At 48.1% G+C, this 19,722-nt stretch overlaps 1 protein-coding gene across 1 annotated transcript in view; it reads right to left on the reverse strand.

Annotated features, from left to right (window-relative positions):
* ITGA11 (integrin subunit alpha 11) overlaps window positions 1–19,722 on the reverse strand; it is a 132,791-nt gene that overhangs the window by 18,415 nt on the left and 94,654 nt on the right. The window contains exons 21-25 of the mRNA XM_056865758.1: window positions 17,668–17,766; window positions 11,086–11,162; window positions 2,877–2,966; window positions 2,044–2,134; window positions 1,817–1,933 (exon numbers count right to left, since the gene is read on the reverse strand). Of these exons, the coding sequence (XP_056721736.1) occupies window positions 1,817–1,933; window positions 2,044–2,134; window positions 2,877–2,966; window positions 11,086–11,162; window positions 17,668–17,766 (474 nt within the window). The remainder of the gene's footprint in view (window positions 1–1,816; window positions 1,934–2,043; window positions 2,135–2,876; window positions 2,967–11,085; window positions 11,163–17,667; window positions 17,767–19,722) is intronic.

Consider the following 19,722-nt stretch of genomic DNA (forward strand, 5'->3'; position numbering starts at 1 on the left):
ATGTGGATTTATTCTAAAATGGATATTCTAAAATGCTTTGCTACTGTGCCTTTTTTAACCATTTTCTGGATCTGCTGATGGGCAGCCTAGAAGCTACGAGGGATCTGAGGTGGCTTTGGAGGACGCTTCTCACACGGCAAAGTCCACAAGCATCCTCCACACGGACTTTACATAGACAAGTTCTGGGAGTTTGGTGTCTTGGTTATAAGCATCGAACTAAGCTCCGGGAGACCCTGGGTCAGATCCTCACTCACTCTGCTGTGACCTTGGGCTAGTCACACACTCTCAGCCTAACCTACCTGTGAACACAGAAGAACCATTTTGTTCTTGTCAACAGTATTATTCTCCATTTTGTGTGCTTAAGTGTAGCTCCAGCAGTTTCCCAGGGGGCCTAGCCAACACCTTCTCCTAACAAGCAACACCTGCAGCTTGTTACCCTAACAGACAGGATCATCAAGGACAGCAGCAGGTACCAGCTTAATTAATTGAGTCAGTGTCAGGAGCAGGCCACGAAGACAGTTCATGGTTGAGCTTCCAGGTGTTGTTTTGCAGCTCTCCCCAAGGCCAGATTAGATCACGACTAGATCACGATTAGATCAATAAAACTGCTTTTGTGGACTTGCCGTCTGCTGGAATCTGTTTATGGGTTGGCTGCAGGACTAGAGCTCATCTGTGGGCAGATGGGAGGGGAACAAAGTCACCCTTTTCTCCTGTGAATGCTACTCCAGCTCAAACCAGTTTGAATCATCCAAGGACTTCTCCCTGGAGACTATCCTGATGGGGAGTTATGGGTCATCTGACCTGAGTTCACTTTACCGTAAGTTAGGCTATGCCTCATGGTGGATATCTTTTACCTTTACTATTTTATCCTGCTTTCCTCTGCAATGCTGCAACTCCAGCAAGTATTCTGCAGCCCGAGACTACGGCCGTTTATGCTTGGTAATTAGCAGCGTGTTCCAGGCTGAAGCGCCCCGTATATTTTTTTGAGTTCTTCACACTGAACCCTCATTCCAGAAGTCACTGCGAAGCCGGCGCATACCTGCTTCACATTTCTTAAGAGCCCCTTTAACGAGACCTTTTTTATATGCTCTGTTCCCACTTCAAAGCATCCACTCAAGGAAGCATGAAGAATCATAGCCGCAGGTTAGCTATTCAAATGAGGATTGCAAATGGCTATGCAATCGAAGGAAAGAAGGAGCAGGCGAGTGTGGGGGGGTGGAATTTGTTTGACTTTCTCCTCTTGCATTGGGATGCAGAATAAGCATTTTAAAGGTCGGATTTTAAAAAGGAGCTTTGAGCGAGCATCAAAATCGATCCTGCATAAATGACCTACGTCTTTATAGCTATTAAGATCAGCAGCTATGTAACAGCTTAGCAAGTATATTCAGCCAGCTAAGACTGTTATTTTCTTTCCCAGTGCGCCTTATGGCTATGTAACCATGTTTTAATCTACCTTTGAACTTTTTTTACTATCAATAAAGCATTTTTGAGAGAAAAAGCATCCTGCATGATAACATTCTCCTATGGCAATGCAGAAAGGAAGTTTTGATGTATTAAAAGAAAAGCAGAGGTAACTTCAACAGCCAATAAGAGCCCGTCTACACATGAAGCTGCCTTCTACTGAATCAGACCCTTGGTCCATCAAAATCAGTATTGCCTACTCAGACTGGCAGGGGCTCTCCAGGGTCTCAGGCTGAGGTCTTTGATATCACCTACTTGCCTGGTCCCTTTAACTTGAGATGCTGGGGATTGAACCTGGGACTTTCTGCATGCCATACAGATGCTCTACCACTGAGCCACAGTCCCTCCCATCTACCTCATTGATTACCTTGAAATCCAGCAGCTGAAGCAGGCGGTTCCCTCCCCGCGTGGCCACCGGGACCGTGATTCTGACGGCCAGCCCGTCAACAGTAAAGAGGCCCAGATTCTGAAGCTGGAAGAATTCGCACAAAGCACCAGATCATAACCTTTCTTGAAGCCCCCCCCCCCCGGCACCCCCACATGCCCCGTTCTTTGGGTGTTTTGAACTGTGAGCGGCGTTACCTTAAAAGTGCAGTTAAAGGGAGGGCCAACGCTGTCATCTCTCTCCAGGGAACTGTTTGACACAATCTCATAATAGTCCTGGCTGGAAGTCCTGAAGGAAGGAGCAACAAGAGAAGCTGCTGAGAAGAAAAGTCACCTCCTTGAAGGCTTCTGTGGACCCCTGCTGTGGTTGAAGGCGAGGCAGGCATGGACACCCCCTCCCCTTTTCAACCCCCTGGCAGAAATTTCAGCAGCAGCAAAAGAAGAGTTGGTTTTTATATGCCGACTTTTTCTACCACTTAAGGAAGAATCAAACCGGCTTACAATCAATCACCTTCGCTTCCCCTCCCCACAACAGACACCCTGTGAGGTAGGTGGGGCTGAGACAGTGTGCCTAGCCCAAGGTCACCCAGCGGGCTTCATGTGGAGTGGGGAAACCAACCCGGTTCACCAGATGAGCCTCCGCCGCTCATGTGGAGGAGTGGGGAACCAAATCTGGTTCTCCAGATCAGAGTCCACCGCTCCAAACCACGGCTCTTAACTACTACACCACGCTGTAGCCAAATGCAGGACAAAAACAAAAGGTGTTTGTTGTTTTTGGCCAGGGACCAAGTGTGAAGGCAACGGGGCCAATCCTGTGGGGAAGAGATCTCCGTAGCCTGGAGATCAGTTGTCCACCCAGCACAACAAGGGATCCAGTTCCCAGCCATCAGTGGCAAGGGAGGCGGCAGAACTGAAGAGGAGGAGTCCTGGGGCACCAGAGGAACTGAGGGAAAAAATTATTCCAGAATAAGCAATTGTGGCCTCTGAAGACTCTGGTTCGTTTCCTTGCACTTTATTCTCGTTCCAAATACCTGGTGAAAAGCAGGTCGGTTTCATACTTCAGTGGAAGCTTCAGGAGCACCGAGTTGTCTTCTTTGGTGCCTTCCAGTTCCTCACTCTCACTAGAAGGACAGACAAACCACAAACCCGTTGGGGTGCTTCTTTGACGAGCGGCAGCTAATGGCCAGTCTGGTCAGATTTTGGTCATTTTACGTACTAACATCAACTGTTATGTGTTGGTAATATTTGTAACTATGTTTGTGCTTTTCAGGAAGCCTGTATTTTAGGCCCTGTGTTTTTAAATACAATTGTGCGCAATACATAATAAAAATAGATTTATTGGCTGTTAGATAGTGTTATATCAACCCCTTTGGTTCCCCCCCAATTAATAGCCTGAATATGTGCTACAAAACTGGAGTTTAAATCTGACTGCTGAGTCTCAAAACAGTATTAGAACGGGGGGGGGGAGGTGTTAGCCAGGGTTGCCAACCTCCAGGTGGGACCTGGGGATCCCCTGGAATTACAGCTCATCTCCAGACAACAGAGATCAGTTCCCCTGCAGAAAATGGCTCCTTTGGAGGGTGGACTCTATGGCACTGTACCCCACTGAGGTCCCTGTACCCCCCAGGCTCAGTCCCTAAATCTCCAGAAGTTTCCCAAAACGGATCTGGAATAACAGAATCATAGAGTTGGAAGGGACCACTAGGGTCATCTTGTCCAACCCCCTGTGCAATGCAGGAAATTCACAACTACCTCTCCCCCACACCCCCAGTGACCCCTACTCCATGCCCAGAAGATGGTCAAGATGCCCTCCCTCTCATGATCTGCCTAAGGTCATAGAATCAGCATTGCTGACAGATGGCCATCTAGCCTCTGCTTAAAAACCTCCAGGGAAGGAGAGTTTGCCACCTCTCGAAGAAGCCTGTTCCACTGAGGAACCGCTCTAACTGTTAAAAAGTTCTTCCTAATGTCTAGATGGAAACTCTTTTGATTTAATTTGAACCTGTTGGTTCTGGTCTGACCTTCTGGGGCAACAGAAAATAACTCGGCGCCCTCCTCTCTATGACAGCCCTTCAAGTCCCTACCCCACCCCTGCCAGTGGCCAGGAGAACCTGGGAAACCTAAGCTAGCTGCTTTGGCATTTAGCTACTTCCAGGATCACACAGCTTTGCTGACTTAGATGATGCGCAGTTAGCTCTACGCACAGATCAGCTTTTCCTTGGCAGAATTCATGCCCAGGCTGGCACGGGTCTGCTTCCCAAGGACACCGCTCCTTCTCAGTTAGGTTCATGGCTACTTTGGCAGACAGAGGAATGTTCTCCCTGCTGCTTGCCAGCGCTCTATTAGCCTGGTGGGAGATTTAGACGTACAAAAGGGAATTTCTGGCTGACACGGCACAATTCATAAACCGTGCAAAGAGTTAATCTGCTCCAAGCTGAAGCAAAGAGAAAAATCGGATAGTTTTTCCAATGGATTTTGGCACGGCTGTGTTTTTGCAGTGCTCCTACGTGCCCAGTTTGGGGAGCCTTTTTCTAACACAATAAAGTTTGCACTCCTTCACTGCCGTTTCCTTGAATGAGATTCGGCACCCATATCTTAACCATGCTTGCTTGGAAGTAAGACCCTTCATTTTATAGCAGTTTCCTTCCACAAAGGCAGATCATGAGAGGGAGGGGAAGAAGAAAAAGAAGAAGAGTTAGTTTTTATATGTCGTCTTTCTCTCCCACTTAAGGGAGAATCAAAGCGGATTACAATCGCCTTCCCCTCCCCACAACAGACACCCTGTGAGGTGGTTGGGGCTGAGAGAGTGTGACTAGCCCAAGGTCACCCAGCTGGCTTCATGTGCAGGAGTGGAGAAACCCACCTGGTTCCCCAGATTAGCATCCGCCGCTCATGTGGAGGAGTGGGGAATCAAACCCGGTTCTCCAGATCAGAGTCCACCGCTCCAAACCACCGCTCTTAACCACTACACCATGCTGGGTTGTGTCAGCGCTTGGCTCTCATGGCCCTTTCTTACATGCCCAGGGTAATGCCAGTTGCCACTGTGGTGTCACGAAGGGATTTTCCTCCAGGCCAGTGATCCCGGGAGTTTTTTTGCTTTCCTCTGGGTATACAGCAAGGGTCACTGTGTTATAGGATATGATGGAAATGGAGAGTAATTTGCCCATTTGAATCCCATATAGACCTCATATGTAAAGAATGGGTTGCAGGAGCCTCTGTCCTGAAACACTTTTTATCAACGTCTTCCTGTATTCCTGTATGAGATATTGCAGCTCCGTCTTGGAACAAAGCCACTAACAAATAGATAAGAGTACAGCTGCTCTGTGAAAGTGCTGACTGAGAACTATGATGTAATGAGATGACACATAATGAAGTTACAGACTTTAGGTTATGGAGTACCCCTTCCAGAGGTACGGACCAGCCAGCCTAACTGTATTCTTAACAAGGAAACGATGCTGAAAAATGTTATGAGTCAAGGAAAATAACAGAGCCATGGTAGGGGTGCAGCACTCGAAAAGTACAAGTGCACTGGACTTGACTCATGTCTAAAAATTATAAAAAGAAAGAGCTAGCCAGCCAGAAGTTGGAGAGTTTTTGAAAGGCTGACACCCGCTGACCTGACATGATTCCCTCCATCTCTTGCGTGAGATGTAAAGACTCTGAGCTCTGATTCTTGCGTGGATTGAAGGTCTCAAGGCAAAAGAGGTTTCTAATATTTTACAAGCCTTCCTGTGAGGCTGGAGGGGGAAACTCCCTTGAGGGAGATTGTTTTCGGAATAGCCAGTACTTACTAAGGCTGGATGTCTGAAATGAATGCTTGCAGACTTCTCCATCCTATGAATGGGATGGGGGCTCCTAGAATTCCTACTAACCTTAGAGTGGGGTCTAGGAGTTTGGATCATTCCATATTTGGAACACTGAGAGCCGGTTTATTCTAACAAGGATTGATGGAGTCTCACAAAGATCTATCTAGTCTTGCTTGGCTTCCCAGTCCTTGCAAGCATGAAGATTGTAAAACCTATAGTCTCCTTTACACAGGACTAAAAGTTAACTCTCTGAGCTTGTGTCAGAAGTCTTCTCTAGCTGACAGAGAGGATTCTGAACATTCTTTGAGCAGAAGCCAGAGGTCTTCCTAACCGACAGGAGTGCCTCTGTACTCTGTGATAGTGCACAATGCTTACACAGTACACAGTGCTTACACAGATTACATGGAGTAATATTCATGGAGCTATTAGGCTCTTACATTGAACCAAAGGTTCACACACAGATCTCTCTGATATTAGCACTATCAGAGAGACTTCCTAACAGCTTTAAGCTTACACATAACACATTACATGGCTTTCTCATAAGCTTTGCATTACTGTCTGATTTTGATACAACTATAGATAGCATGCACATACCATAGATATCTCTGTTCCTAACATAGATCAGAGGCCTTTTCATAGGCTAAGAACACTGGGAGATTTCGCTATGATTTCATGGACTTGGTCCTGGCATGGAGTGAAAATATGCTTTAAAATACAATTTCTACATGGAACCTGAGATTTCTCTAACCTTTGCAAAGACATAGCAAAGGTTAACATATCCTGAACATGGATCAGGAACTTTTCAGATCTCTCTAAAGCCTGATATATAGGTTGAGAAGGTTTGCAGATGACATGACGGGGTATAGTATGTCTTCTATATTAAGATATTACTATGATGTTCTATGTGATTTGAGTTAAGATGCTCTTAACTATATCAAATCTTTCTCCATTACACTAACCATTTTTATATGATTTCTGTAACTGATTTATATTCTAAATAAAATATCATTACCATATTAAGATAAGATACTCTTTTATAGAGGCATAGATATTATTAAAGATTGCTTGCAACGTGAACATGTTTAAGACTGATGATGTCTAAACTTATATACTATTTTAAGACTTTGTAACCATGATAAAAGCACATATTATGTGGTATAAAATAAATGCATTTTAATTATACATACAATCATGTCCCTTTTCATAAATTTATTGGCGCATCTCAAGAAAAAGCTTACTTTCTGAAGAAAAGTTGATTCCTGCTCAGTAGGTGTCCACCTGAATAAGATAACATATTCCTTCTCAGGAAGGAGTCCATTCTAAGAGCTTAGGCACTGAAAGGCATGAACTGTGACAACTGGGGGAGTGAAGCTGGTAGTGAATTCCTTGCATTGTGCAGGGGGTTGGATTAGATTACCCTGGATGTCCCTTCCAGCTCTCTGTTTCTATGTTTCAAAGCCAGGTTAGGACTGGGGTGTGAATCACCTCATTCAGTGCCCCCCTCCTAAGGTTGCTAACTCTGGGCTAGAAAATTCCTGGAGATCCGGGAGTGGAGCCTGGGGGACCTCAACAAGGTGTAACACCATAGAGTCCACCTACCAAAGTTGCCATTTTCTCAGGGGGTATTGGACTCTGTAATCTGGAGATCGGTTGTAACAAGTGGAAGGCCTCTGAGACTTAGAGGTGGGATCCCATCTACCCTCCATCACGGCTCCAGGCCCCCACCACCTACCTCAAGCCCGCCACCGTGACAGGCACACCCCGAGCCTCTCTCGGTGTCTGCTGCCGCAGTAGCCGGGCCTGGAGGCTGCTTCAAGCGTTCGCTGCCATGGCGGCCGGACCAAGAGCTCTTCTAGGCATCCACCGCCGAGGCAGCTGGACCTGAGTGGATCCCTGCAGCGGCTTGTGCAGCAGCTTGTGCAGAGAACACTTTTTATTTCTTGGGGGGTGGGGGAATCCAACACCCCCCCCCCAATGTTTTTTTTAAATGTCAATTTTTTCTGCAGACCTAGGGATCCCCCAAGTCTGCAGAAACATCTGTTTGGGGTAAGCATGGCCCCAATCCATGGATTTAGGTATCTGCAGATGGGGGCCACACTTGGCAATTAAGATATATAGATTCCAGAAGATCTCCAGGCCCCATCCGGTGGCTGGCAACCCTCCAGAGAACCAGAGGCACAAAACATCTTGGTGATCCCACTGTAGACAATCCACCGGCAAGTGTTTTTGCACAAGCCCCGCTAAAATGAATGAGAGCTGCTCCTAAATCCCAGTCTCTCCCTCTGCTGTTTTTAATAAGTGCCCAGGTTCTGCTGCTGGATGAAGCCATCTTCTGAAGACAAATTATACGTTGCCGTCCCCTTCTTATCCCCATGAGCTGACCAGGCTTAGGAAAGCGTTCTGGATTCAAATGTTTGCATTTGAAAGGCATCTGACGGAGGCATGTCAGAAAGCAAGAGTTTTCCATTCCTCGAAGGGGTTTGGCAACTTAACTGCCACCCTATTAAAAGTGCCGACAGGGGCGGGGCTCTGATTTACAAGCACAGCTTGGCAGGTTTTCTAACAGCCAAAGTAAGTTTTGCTTCTATAAAACCCTGGGTCTCCTGGAGCGCAGACAGCCAGCTTTTACTAAGAAGGCTCAAATTATACAGGAAGGAGTTGTTACATGGGGGGGGGGGCAGCAGTTGGGGGGGGACAGTAAAGGTCTTACAGCCTCTCTGTATATAACATTTACTCTGCTGTGCATTTTTTTTAGTGCATGGTGGGTAAAAAAAACTCCTTTCCTTGTATTCATGAACATATTCAGTTTCAGAAATCAGTGCGGACAAAAGATTCCCCTCTGGGCTAGCCCCCCGGCCCCTCCATGTGGGTAAGTAGGCTAGAAGAGCGTGGAGACAGGCAGTTTGAATGGCCCCCCAGCTGCCTTTGGTGGTGGTGGTGGGGGCAATTTTGAAAACAAGTCTGTTGCATGTCCCATTGGCCTCGTGCCCCCCACCCCGACCTCCTCCTGTCAGTCCTCCCCTTTGTGTGATTGTAATTTTCCTTTGAAGAAAGTGGATGTGACCGAATAAGAAGTAGCTCTGGGAGCTGTACAGGCTGCACACAGAACTGAGAATTAAGGAGCAAGACGGAAGACGGGTGGCTCCTAAACAAGTAGGAGCCCCACGTTTCACAAATGAGATCCTCCTTCCCCCTCCCTCCGGCAACATCCTGGAATTACATCTGATCTCCAGATGACAGAGATCCATTCCCCTGGAGAATCACAGAATCATAGAGTTGGAAGGGACCACCAGGGTCATCTCGTCCAACCCCTGGCACAATGCAGGAAATTCACAACTACCTCCCCCTCCCCACACGCCCAGTGACCCCTACTCCATGCCCAGAAGATGGCCAAAATGCCCTCCCTCTCATGATCTGCCTACGGTCATAGAATCAGCTTTGCTGACAGATGGCCTTCTAGCCTCTTCTTATAATCTTCCAGGGAAGGAGAGCTTACCACCTCCCGAGGAAGCCTGTTCCCCTGAGGAACTGCGCTGTCAGAAAGTTCTTCTAGATGTCTAGATGGAAACTCTTTTGATTTAATTTCAACCCCTTGGTTCTGGTCCAACCTACCGGGGCAACAGAAAAGGGCAGCTCTGGAGGGTGGGCTCTATGGCACGGTACCCTGCTGAAGTACCCTCCCCTCCCCAAACCCCATCTCCCCAGGCTCTACCCCCAAATCTCCAGGAATGTCCCAACCCAGAATTGGCACCCTGATGCAGCAGCCACCTCTCTTGTCAACATCCTGAGGTAACCAGAGAGAGCCCTGCTGGATCAGACCAAGTTGGGTCCATCCCGTCCTGCATTCCCTCCCTCCCAGTGGCCCTCCAAGTACCTCTAAGACACCCACAAGAAGGGAGGGAAGGCAGAAGACCAGCCCTCCTCCTTCACCCCACTCAGCCACTTTCAGACATTTTCCTTCAGTCGGAGCTCTTCTTCAAAGCCATCCGGGCCACACCAATAATCCTGTGGGATTCCTCACATTAACTATGCCTCGCACCAAGTCTTTCTTCTTCCTGGTCTGGAATTACTGTCGCTTTCGATGGCCATTCATGCCTGGCTGTTTCCCCACGGTCAACCCACTGACTGTTTCGGGGCTTTCCTTTGATTATGCTTGCATTTTCCAACCATCAGAGATCGCCTCGCTCTCCCCCTGCATTTCCCTGCATTTTGACCCGCATTTTCTGGATTCGTGTTTAGGCGGCATCCAGAAAATCTGGGGGGGGAATGCTTGGGAAAGTGAGGGGAGAGCGAGGCGACCTCTGACGGTCAGAAAATGCAAGCATAATCAAAGCAAAGCTCCGAAGTAATCAGTGGGTTGACCGCGAGGAAACATCCATGCATAAATGGCCTGTGAGTATGTTAGGAAAGAGGGAGAAAGGATGCTTTGAAACTTTAAAGCAGCGTTTCCCAATGTGGTGCCTGGCAATGCGTTTCCTGGCTTCCTCCCCAGAGTGAAGAGCCAGTCCCGGCTTTCTTCAGTCTCTGTGGAGTCAGAGGGTACTTCTGAAGAGTCCAGGAGACATCGCAGTCCTGTCTGCAGGGCGGGGCCCCAGGGTTGCCAGCTCCGGGTTGGGAAATACCTGGAGATTTTTGGGGCAGAGCCTGAGGAGAAAATGGCCGCTTTGGCCATTGGACTCTATGGCATTGAAGTCCCTCCCCTCTCCAAACTCCGCCCTCCTCAGGCTCCGCCCCAATAACCTCCCGCCAGAGGCAAAGAGGGACCTGGCAACCCTAGTATAATGCCATACGGCCCACCTTCCAAAGTGGCCATTTTCTTAGGGTTGCCAGCCTCCAGGTGGTGGCTGGAGATCTCCCACTATCAGTTCCCCAGGAGAAAATTGCCACTTTGGAAGGCAGACTCAATGGCATTATACCCCATTGAAATCTCTCCCCTCCCCAAACCCCACCGTCCTCAGGCTCCACCCCCAAAATCTCCAGGTATTTCCCAACCCTGCATTTTCTCCAGCTGAACTGACCCAGGAGAGCTCCAGCTACCATCTAGAGGTTGGCAACCCTACTTGTGCATCCAATCAGGATTGCCGAGGGCTTCTTTGTCTGGCTCCCCCTAGAGATTGGGGGTGAGCTGGTGATCGGCTGAGATATTAGCATCTGTGATTCGTGGTTCTTCTCTTTAATATACCATTAACTTGCCTTTGAGGCAGGGTGGGGTGGAGGGTAAGTTCAAATAAATATAATTTCCATGCCCTGACATCAGTTGACCTCAAAAGTGTTAGGAAGGAAAAACAGGCGGGGAGGGGGCCGTGTCAACGGTAGCATTGAAGCGGCTGGCAGGAAAGGCCTTCCAGGAAGTGTCCCCCTGAGCAGCCCATTAAGTAAATCATGATGATGAATAGACACAAAAGGAAAGGAATGAAATGGTGTCGCAGCCAACCTGTTGGCAGTCAGAAAGATCTCCAAGTTCTGCAGGAAAACGGTCTTGCTGAATTCAAAATCCAGGCGAAAAGCCACCTGTAGAAATTAAAAACAGATTGGAGCGCCTGAAAACAAACCCTGTGTCCAGCCGTCGTCTGGGAAGAGCGGCGGCCAGCAAAGGATAAGGCTGCCCCACAGCCTCCCCATTAGCCTGATCCCCACAAGCCTCCCAAAGCCCTGGGTGTTTAGCCTGGCCGGGAAGCGTGGCAAACCCTGCACCAGAGGGGCTGGCACAGCTGCAAGGGGTGGGGGAGCTCAGCTTCAGGGCAGCCAGAAGTGGCTCAGGAGAAAAAGCGCACGGGGCTCTCCGCTGCACCCGGCTGCAAGTCCCTGAGGCGTCGCCAGAGGCCCTGGGGCATGGCTGGGGTCTCTCCAGGCCGCCAGAACAGCTCCCCAGAGCACAAGCAGCCCAAGGGAAAGGCGCTTAGTATGCTCAGGGGCTGATCAGCCCCTCCTTCTTACTGCTGTGGGTGAAAGAGGGTCTGGGGAACTCTGGCAGCTGCCCAGTCCTGCCCTACGAAAAGATGGAAGCGCACGTTCTTGCATCTGTCTTCCTCGCTGCATCTCAGACTTAAAGCAGTTTTCTAAAAGAATGTCATCCCTTCCAAAGCATCCCCAAAACTAAAAGAGCCAGTGTGGTGTACTGGTTAAGGTGTCAGACCAAGATCAGGTTAGAATCCCCACTCTGGCCTGGGCCTTGGGCCAGTTACCCTCACTCTCAGCCCAGCCTACCTCACAGGGTTGTTGAAAAGATAAAATGGAGGAGAGTGATTTAAGCGGCTTTGAGTCCCCATTGGGGAGAAAGGCAGAACATAAATGCTATGAATAAATAAATAAATAAATAAATAAATTGGGTATTAGTGCTGACCAACAGTTCTGTGCTAGCAATCTCTAGCCCCTTCTCCCCATACTACGATGCCCAGGAATGTCTCTGAAATCCATTTTAAGTCTGCAGTAGAAATAGATTTTTGCCCTCGTGTCATTCAGATGGTGTTTTACTACTTGGAGTTGGGGCAGGGGTCTTGTTTTATGTGTTTAGTTTATTGTATGCATTTATCACTTTCCGTGGAAGGAGCAGTATGTAAGAACCATATATCAATGTCCAGTCAGATACATGGAGAATATGTTCCTGTGTTTTCATATTTCAAACCTCCTTCACAGCAGTCTGAACTAACCCCCTGTCCCAAGGCTGGTATCAATCACCCCTGAAATATTCTGTCAAAAGTCTTTGTTTTGTTAGACAGTCAGGGTGGTATAGTGGTTACAGTGTCAGACTACGAGGTTTGAATCCCCACCTCTGCCAGGAAAAGTTGCTAGTCACACTCTCTCAGGCTATGCTACCTCACAAGGTTGTTGTGAGGATAAAATGAAGGAGAGGAGAATGATGTAATTTATTTTTTATTATTTATGTAATTTATAATCCACCTTTCTCACTGGGATTCCAGGTGGAACAGAAGGAGGAGGAGGAGGAGGAGTTGGTTTTTATGTCCTGCTTATCTCTACCTTTAAGGAGTCTCAAAGCGGCTTACTATCACCTTCCCCTCCCCACAACAGACACCTCATGAGGTAGGTGGGGTGGGGCTGAGAGAGTCCGGAAAGAACTGTGACTAGCGCCAGGTCACCCAGCAGGCTTCATGTGGAGGAGTGGGGAAACCAACCTGGTTCACCAGATTAGAGTCTGCCGCTCTTATCCACTACCCCAAGCTCACAGAGTGAGTCAATACAATCAACAAGATGGGACATTCAATAAGCAATGAATTAGAATCTGGGTTGTAGAATCAACCAGAAGTTTAAAACAGAACTGAAGCAAAGCTTAAGTGTTAACATGACATTAAATGATGCAAAATGACACAATAGGATCCAACCCAACGCAAGCTACCCACAGCAGTACAAAGCACAGTCCCAATAGTTTATCTGAGTAACTTAGTGAAGTCTTTTGTACAGTGCTACTTTGGATCCCCACTGGGGAGAAAGGCAGGGCATAAATGCAGCAAGTAAATAAATACATGTTTTAAGTGTAATGGTTGCGTCACTGGTGACCAAGATCAAGTGAATTCATGCCATCATATTCCCTGACACTATGTATGGGTGTGAAAGCTGGACAATGAAGAAAGCTGATATAAAGAAAGTAAATTCCTTTGAAATGTGGTGTTGGAGGAGAGGGTTACGGATACTGTGGACTGCCAAAAAATAAAAAAACCCAGTGGGTTCTAGATCAAACCAAGCCTGAACTCTTCCTTGAAGCTAAAACGACTAAACTGAGGCTACTGTACTTTGGTCACATTATGAGAAGACAAGGCAGGAAAAGAGGAAGACCCAACATGAGGTGGATTGACTCACTAAAAGAAGCCACGGCCCCCAGTCTGAGCAGAGTATGTTTTGGAGGTCATTGATTCATAGGGTCGCCATGAGTTGGAAGCGACTTGACGGCACTTAACACACACACACACACAAATAAATGAATGTTTTATAGTTAGTTGTGTGGGGGAGGGCTGAACATACTTCACAGGGCTGAACAGCGTGGTGTTACTGACCGGCTGACGTCGCCTCTGTAGAAAAAGGAGGACAGTGACTGCCCCAAAATGTGTTCAAACCCTAGAACATCGCAGTGGCCTTTAGGCAGGAGGGGCTCCCTTTTATGAGTCTATGCCCCAAGGCTTGTGCACAGCTGACAATAATATTAAAATTCTCCTTGGGCTTGTGGGCTGCATTTTCCATTTCCAATGTGTCTTTGTCTTGGAAAACGGTAAGTGTTCAGTGCCTAACAGACCTTGAGGGCTTTATGGCCCCAAAGGACACCTGGCTGCTGTGTCGGAGGGGCTGAATTCCAGGACAGGGATTAGGTCAAATCCATCTCTGTCAGTTCCTTGCCAAACTCGTCATTTGTTTGGAAGCCCCCTCACTCCAGCCTGCTCATTTGTCTTTCAGCCTTTAATACTGGGAGGATAAATTATTTCCCGTAGGTTTATCATGCACAGCAGCTCAGCCAAACGTTCCCTATTTGAAGAAGCTGATCCAGAGCTTGGACATCTGTCTAAGGAAGAATCAGGAAGTCATTAAGAAAATTACAAAGAAGCCTTTGGCTGACTTGGATGGATGATCACATGAGCATGGCTGGAGAGAACCGGGTTCAAATCCCAACCCATCCAAGACTTACTCCTGAACTACTCACCCTCTCTCAGCCCACCTACCTCACAGGGCTGTTGTGAGGATAAAATGGAGGAAAGGGAACAGTGTTGGCCACCTTGAGATCCTTGGGGGATGAGTCAGATGAAAATGTGATAGATGCGTTCATTGGACCTGGCAGAAGCAGTTCAAAATGTTTTGTGTTGCTTAGCCCTGACCTGGATGGCGCAGGATAGCCCGATCTCATCAGGTCCTGGAAACTAAGCAGGGTCAGCCCTGGTTAGTCCTTGGGTGGGAAACCACCAAGGAAGTCTAGGGTTGCTATGTCATCTCTTGCCTTGAAAATCTTATTGGTCCCCATAAGTTGGCAGCAACTTGACGGCACTTTTTCCACTGCCACCATTTATACCTTGAATTTGACTGCAGAGAGTTGAGATGTAAACAAGATAGTAGCATTCCATGCACTCTTTGGCTTGGAAGCACAGAGCCAGAAGAGCAAGAAGAATTATGGGGAAAGTCCTCCCCTACCACCACAAAGTGACATTTGTTTGGATTTATAGCCCACCTCATCCTGAAGGGGCCACCACATAGGGAAAACAGTGGCAACAAAGAATCCTAAGGTGCCTTATGGTGGGTGGAAGCTTTCCTGGGCCAGGCTCCACTTCGATGGATGCATGAAGTGCTCATAACCATCAGTACAGATAGAAGAAGGAGGGAGAGGTCACTGAAATCCAACTAATGACTAAGATAAATGTAAAGTTCTGCATTTAGGTAGGCAAAATCAAATGCATAATTATATGATGTGGGAGACTTGTCTGCAGTAGTGTGTGTGAAAAGGATCTTGGGGTCTTAGTAGACCAAACACTGAACATGAGTCAGCAGTGTGATGCGGTAGCTAAAAAGGCAAATGCTGCATTAAAAGGAGTATAGTGTCCAGATCACGTAAAGTGATGGTATTGCTTTACTCTGCTCTGGTTAGACCTCACCTAGAGTACTGTGTTCAGTTTTGGGCACCACAATTTAAGAAGGATGTAGACAAGCTGGAACGTGTCCAGAGGAGGGCAACAAAGATGGTGAGGGGTCTGGAGACCAAGTCCTATGAGGAATGGTTGAAGGAGCTGGGTATGCTTAGCCTGAAGAGGAGAAGACTGAGAGGGGATATGATAACCACCTTCAAGTACTTGAAGGGCTGTCATAGAGAGGAGGGTGCCAAGTTGTTTTCTGTTGCCCCAGAAGGTCAGACCAGAACCAACAGGTTGAAATTAAATCAAAAGAGTTTCCGCCTAGACATTAGGAAGAATTTTCTAACAGTTAGAGCGATTCCTCAGTAGAACAGGCTTCCTCGGGAGGTGGTGAGCTCTCCTTCCCTGGAGGTTTTTAAGCAGAGGCTAGATGGCCATCTGTCAGCAATGCTGATTCTATGACTGCAGACAGATCATGAGAGGGAGGGAATCTTGGCCATCTTCTGGGCATGGAGTAGAGGGTCACTGGGTGAGTGTGTGTGTGGGGGGGGAGGTAGTTGTAAATGTCCTGCATTGTGCAGGGGGTTGGACTAGATGAGCCTAGTGGTTCCTTCCAACTCTATGATTCTATGGCCCTAAACCAAACCGAGCAGCCAAAAAGCACTCTTTAGCAAGTCAAGGGTGGAGATAGATTATCCTCAAAATGTGAGATGGGAGGAGGTTGGAACAGTATCTGTGGTCCTTAACAGCCACGTTGAAAGCCGTTCCAATCAAGACTTGGATTGTTAGGGGGGAAAAGAGCCATAGATATCTAGTGTTCAGGCATGAGGCGCACAAAAATAATGACCTTATCTGATCCCACACGTCTAAAAGCCACCTGCCGCTTGTTTGGAAACTTCAATTCCTCGCACTCCTGTCTTACCTGACAGGGTTATGAGGGATAACGAGGCTGTTGCATACCAAAGGATGACAAGGAACAGGAAAATCGACTCCTAGTTACTCCATCTTAGGAATAATTACAGCCACATCTGGATCTGGACATGTGGAATGTTGGTACCCTTAACCAAAATGAACTATCCTTAGTATAAACAAGCCATAAAAGGTAAGGAGGAATTTATTGGACACCGCTTGTAAACCTTGACCACCTCCATGATTTCATATCTCCCTAAAGCTTAGCTCCTTGTCAGAGTTAATTGGGGGGAGAGCTGACTGTTCCAAGCATCTGGTGGGGGGGGACGGACAAAAAGTATCCTTGCTGGAAACAGCAAGGCAGCAGGGCCAATATAATTCTTCTCTCCCCTCCTGCAGCAAAACAGGAAAAAGTTGACTCATGCATCAGCAAAAGAATTTTGGTGGTAAATTACCAGCAGCCCTTAAAAAAAGCCACCGTTAAACTGCTCCAAAAAGGATTAGCATAAAAGGTTTTGGACACAGGGGGGCCAGCTCCCATCTGACCGCCCCCAAAGCTCCTCAGCTTCACTCCACAGCGGAAACTCCATAGCCAGCCAATGGTTTCCTGACTGGGCTTCCCAGCATCGCTGTGCGGCCTTGCAAAGCAAATATTAGCGTTCAGATTATTTGGGGAGGGGGTCCCTTAACCCGGCAAGCTGCGCTGGGAAAGCAACCAGAATTGTGAGGCAGCAGGAGGAAGATTTGCAGCTTCGGGAAGGGCTGCTCCCTCAAGAGCATGCGGTGGCGCTCTCACTTGGTCGCAGGTGTCTAAAGCTTGTACCCCCTTGCTAGCAACACCATCCAGCTGCTTCATGCGCGAGCACACATGTACGCGCACTGTCCCAAGGAAACAGGCCTGTGTAACACTAACCAGCACTGAAGGGCACTGAATCAGCACAGAGAAGAAAAGACAACGGGTGGGCCAGTTGGGAAGGCTCCTGGAGCCCAAAGAACTAACGGGGTGCAACATTTTCCACACGGACGCTTCCAGCTAATGCCAAAGTCAGGGTTCCCCAACATGGTGCCTGTGGACACCATGTCACCCCCCAGTACTTCCCTTGGTGCCTGCTGAGCTTTTCAGAAAGTGTGGAGGCATTGGCAGGCCGGGCTTTTCACTGGCAAGGTGTGATCAGGAAAATCCAGTTGCAAACGATAGTGCAGCCAAAGTGCATTATCCAACATTGGTGCACCTTAAGCGCTTCCTCCATTCCCTTTGCCCACCCCTCACTGAATCTCCCCTGAATCTGATCTGCCCTACGTCCCCGTCCCCTGCTTATCTGCACTCAAATTCAAATACTTTTATTGGCATACACTTATCTGCACTGAGTTTTCTGCATGGCGCCTCGACCCCCCTGAGATGCAGCTATGACGCCCCCATCCTGGCTGGAGCCCTTGCAGTCAGTGGTTTCCACAGGCCGGGAGTCCAGGCGTCCGTGGTCCCTTCCCTCCCCTGTTTAACGGATGCTGATTCCACAAGTACCTTTGCTCGTCTCTAGCCTTACCTTTGCTTTTGCACGGAAGAACGGATAGCTGACATTGCAAACCCTCCTGTTCGGATGCTTTTCTTCAGACATGCATTCTATGTTGATGTCCAGGTCATCCTGAAATGAGTGGGAAAACATTGACGAGGTTTGCACGTGACTGAGACCAGACAAAATGGTCTCCTAAATCCTTCAGAAGCATGAACACACATGAAGCTGCCTTCTACTGAATCAGACCATCCATCCATCAAAGTCAGGACTGTCTACTCAAACTGGCAGCGGCTCTCCAGGGTCTCAGGCCGAGGTCTTTCACATCACCTACTGCCTGGACCTTTTAACTGGAGATGCCGGGACTGAACCTGGGACCTTTCGCATGCAAAGCAGTGGCTGTTCCTCTGAGCCACGGCCCCTCCCATATAAGCATATCACAGAATGATTTTGCCTGATGTGTTTTGCTGCCTTGCAGTTCTATATTAGGGCTTTTATAGGGCATCTGAAAATCTAGGATGTAACTCACTCCAGTAATGCCTGGCTACCGATGATGGTAACAATCCCCTTAAGCTGATATATTTGCTCCTAAATGAAACAATTTTTGACCTGACCTGGGTGGTCCAGGTTAGCCCAGTCTCGAGGGTTGCCAACCTCCAGGTTGTGGCTGGAGAGTTCCCGCCATTACAACTGATCTCCAGCTGACAGAGATCAGTTCCCCTGGAAAAATGGATGCTTTGGCAATTGGCCTCTATGGCATCGAAGTCCTCCTCTCTCCAAACCCCGCCCTCCTCAGGCTCCACCCCCAAAATCTCCAGGTATTTCCCAAGCTGGAACTGGCAACCCTACCAGTCTTGTCAGATTTTATAAGCTAAGCAGGGTCAGCTCATTGGCTAGGAGTCCTCCAGGGAAGTCCAGGGTTGCTCTATATTGTAACCTCTCCCTCCCCAACTGTTCCTGGCTTTTTCTAGTGAAGAACCTCTCCTCTCTCGGGGACCTCTCCTTTAAACACCATCACCCCCTCACACTTAGGCTTGCCAACCTCCAGGTGGGGCCTGGAGATCTTCTGGGATTACAGCGGATCTCCAGACTACAGAGATCAGTTTCCCCTGGAGAAAAATGGCTGCTTTGGAGGGGGGGAGGAACTCTACAGCATTATCTCCCCCTGAGGTCCCTCCTCAGGCTCTACCCCCCAAATCTCCAGGAATTTCCCAACCTGGAATTGGCAACGCAACTCCCAATGTAGCCAATTGCAAGTCTGAGCTCATCCTTTTGGGGGCAGCCTATGGACTGTATCTTAAGGGTCCCCCGTTGTCCTGTTATCCACCCACTATTAACATATGAATCGGCATCCTCCTAGCCAGGCAGACTGAAAGCTAGCTGGGAAAAACTGATCTGCAGCCTCTTGCCTACCTTGGAAAGCTTTGTTAAACTAACCTCTGAGCACTAACAAAGTACAAATTAAATCTTTACTTCCAAGGTTATACATTTTGCGTGTTATGAGGGAGGTGTTTCCCCCCCACTCTCTGGACCAAACGTCCTCCCAAGAGCCGCACACCCGCCAAGGGTATGTTAGACAGCCACTGTTGTTACAGAAGTTTCATTTAAAAATATTAAAGAGTAGGGAGGACATTTAAATCAGTTTCCATAAGGGGGAGCGTGGTGTAGTGGTTAAGAGCAGTGGTTTGGAGCAGTGGACTCTGATCTGGAGAACTGGGTTTGATTCCCCACTCCTCCACATGAGTGGCGGAGACTAATCTGGAACTGGATTTGTTTCCCCGCTCCTCCACATGAAGCCAGCTGGGTGACTTTGGGCTAGTCACAGCTCTCTCAGCCCCACCTATCTCACAGGGTGTCTGTTGTGGGGAGGGGAAGGGAAGGTGATTGTAAGCAGGTTTGATTCTTCCTTAAGTGGTAGAGAAAGTCGGCATATTAAAACCAACTCTTCTTCTTCTTCAAAATGTTTTGTTTAGTCCTTGCTTCTGTGTTTGCTTCAGTTCTGCTCTTAATACATTCCTTGAGTTAGTTTGGAGTAATCCATCAGCAGAGACGCTTTTTCACTTTTCCTATTTTGTGGGTAACCTTTCC

The sequence above is a fragment of the Euleptes europaea genome, chromosome 20, assembly GCF_029931775.1.
Source record: "Euleptes europaea isolate rEulEur1 chromosome 20, rEulEur1.hap1, whole genome shotgun sequence".
NCBI lineage: Eukaryota > Metazoa > Chordata > Lepidosauria > Squamata > Sphaerodactylidae > Euleptes > Euleptes europaea.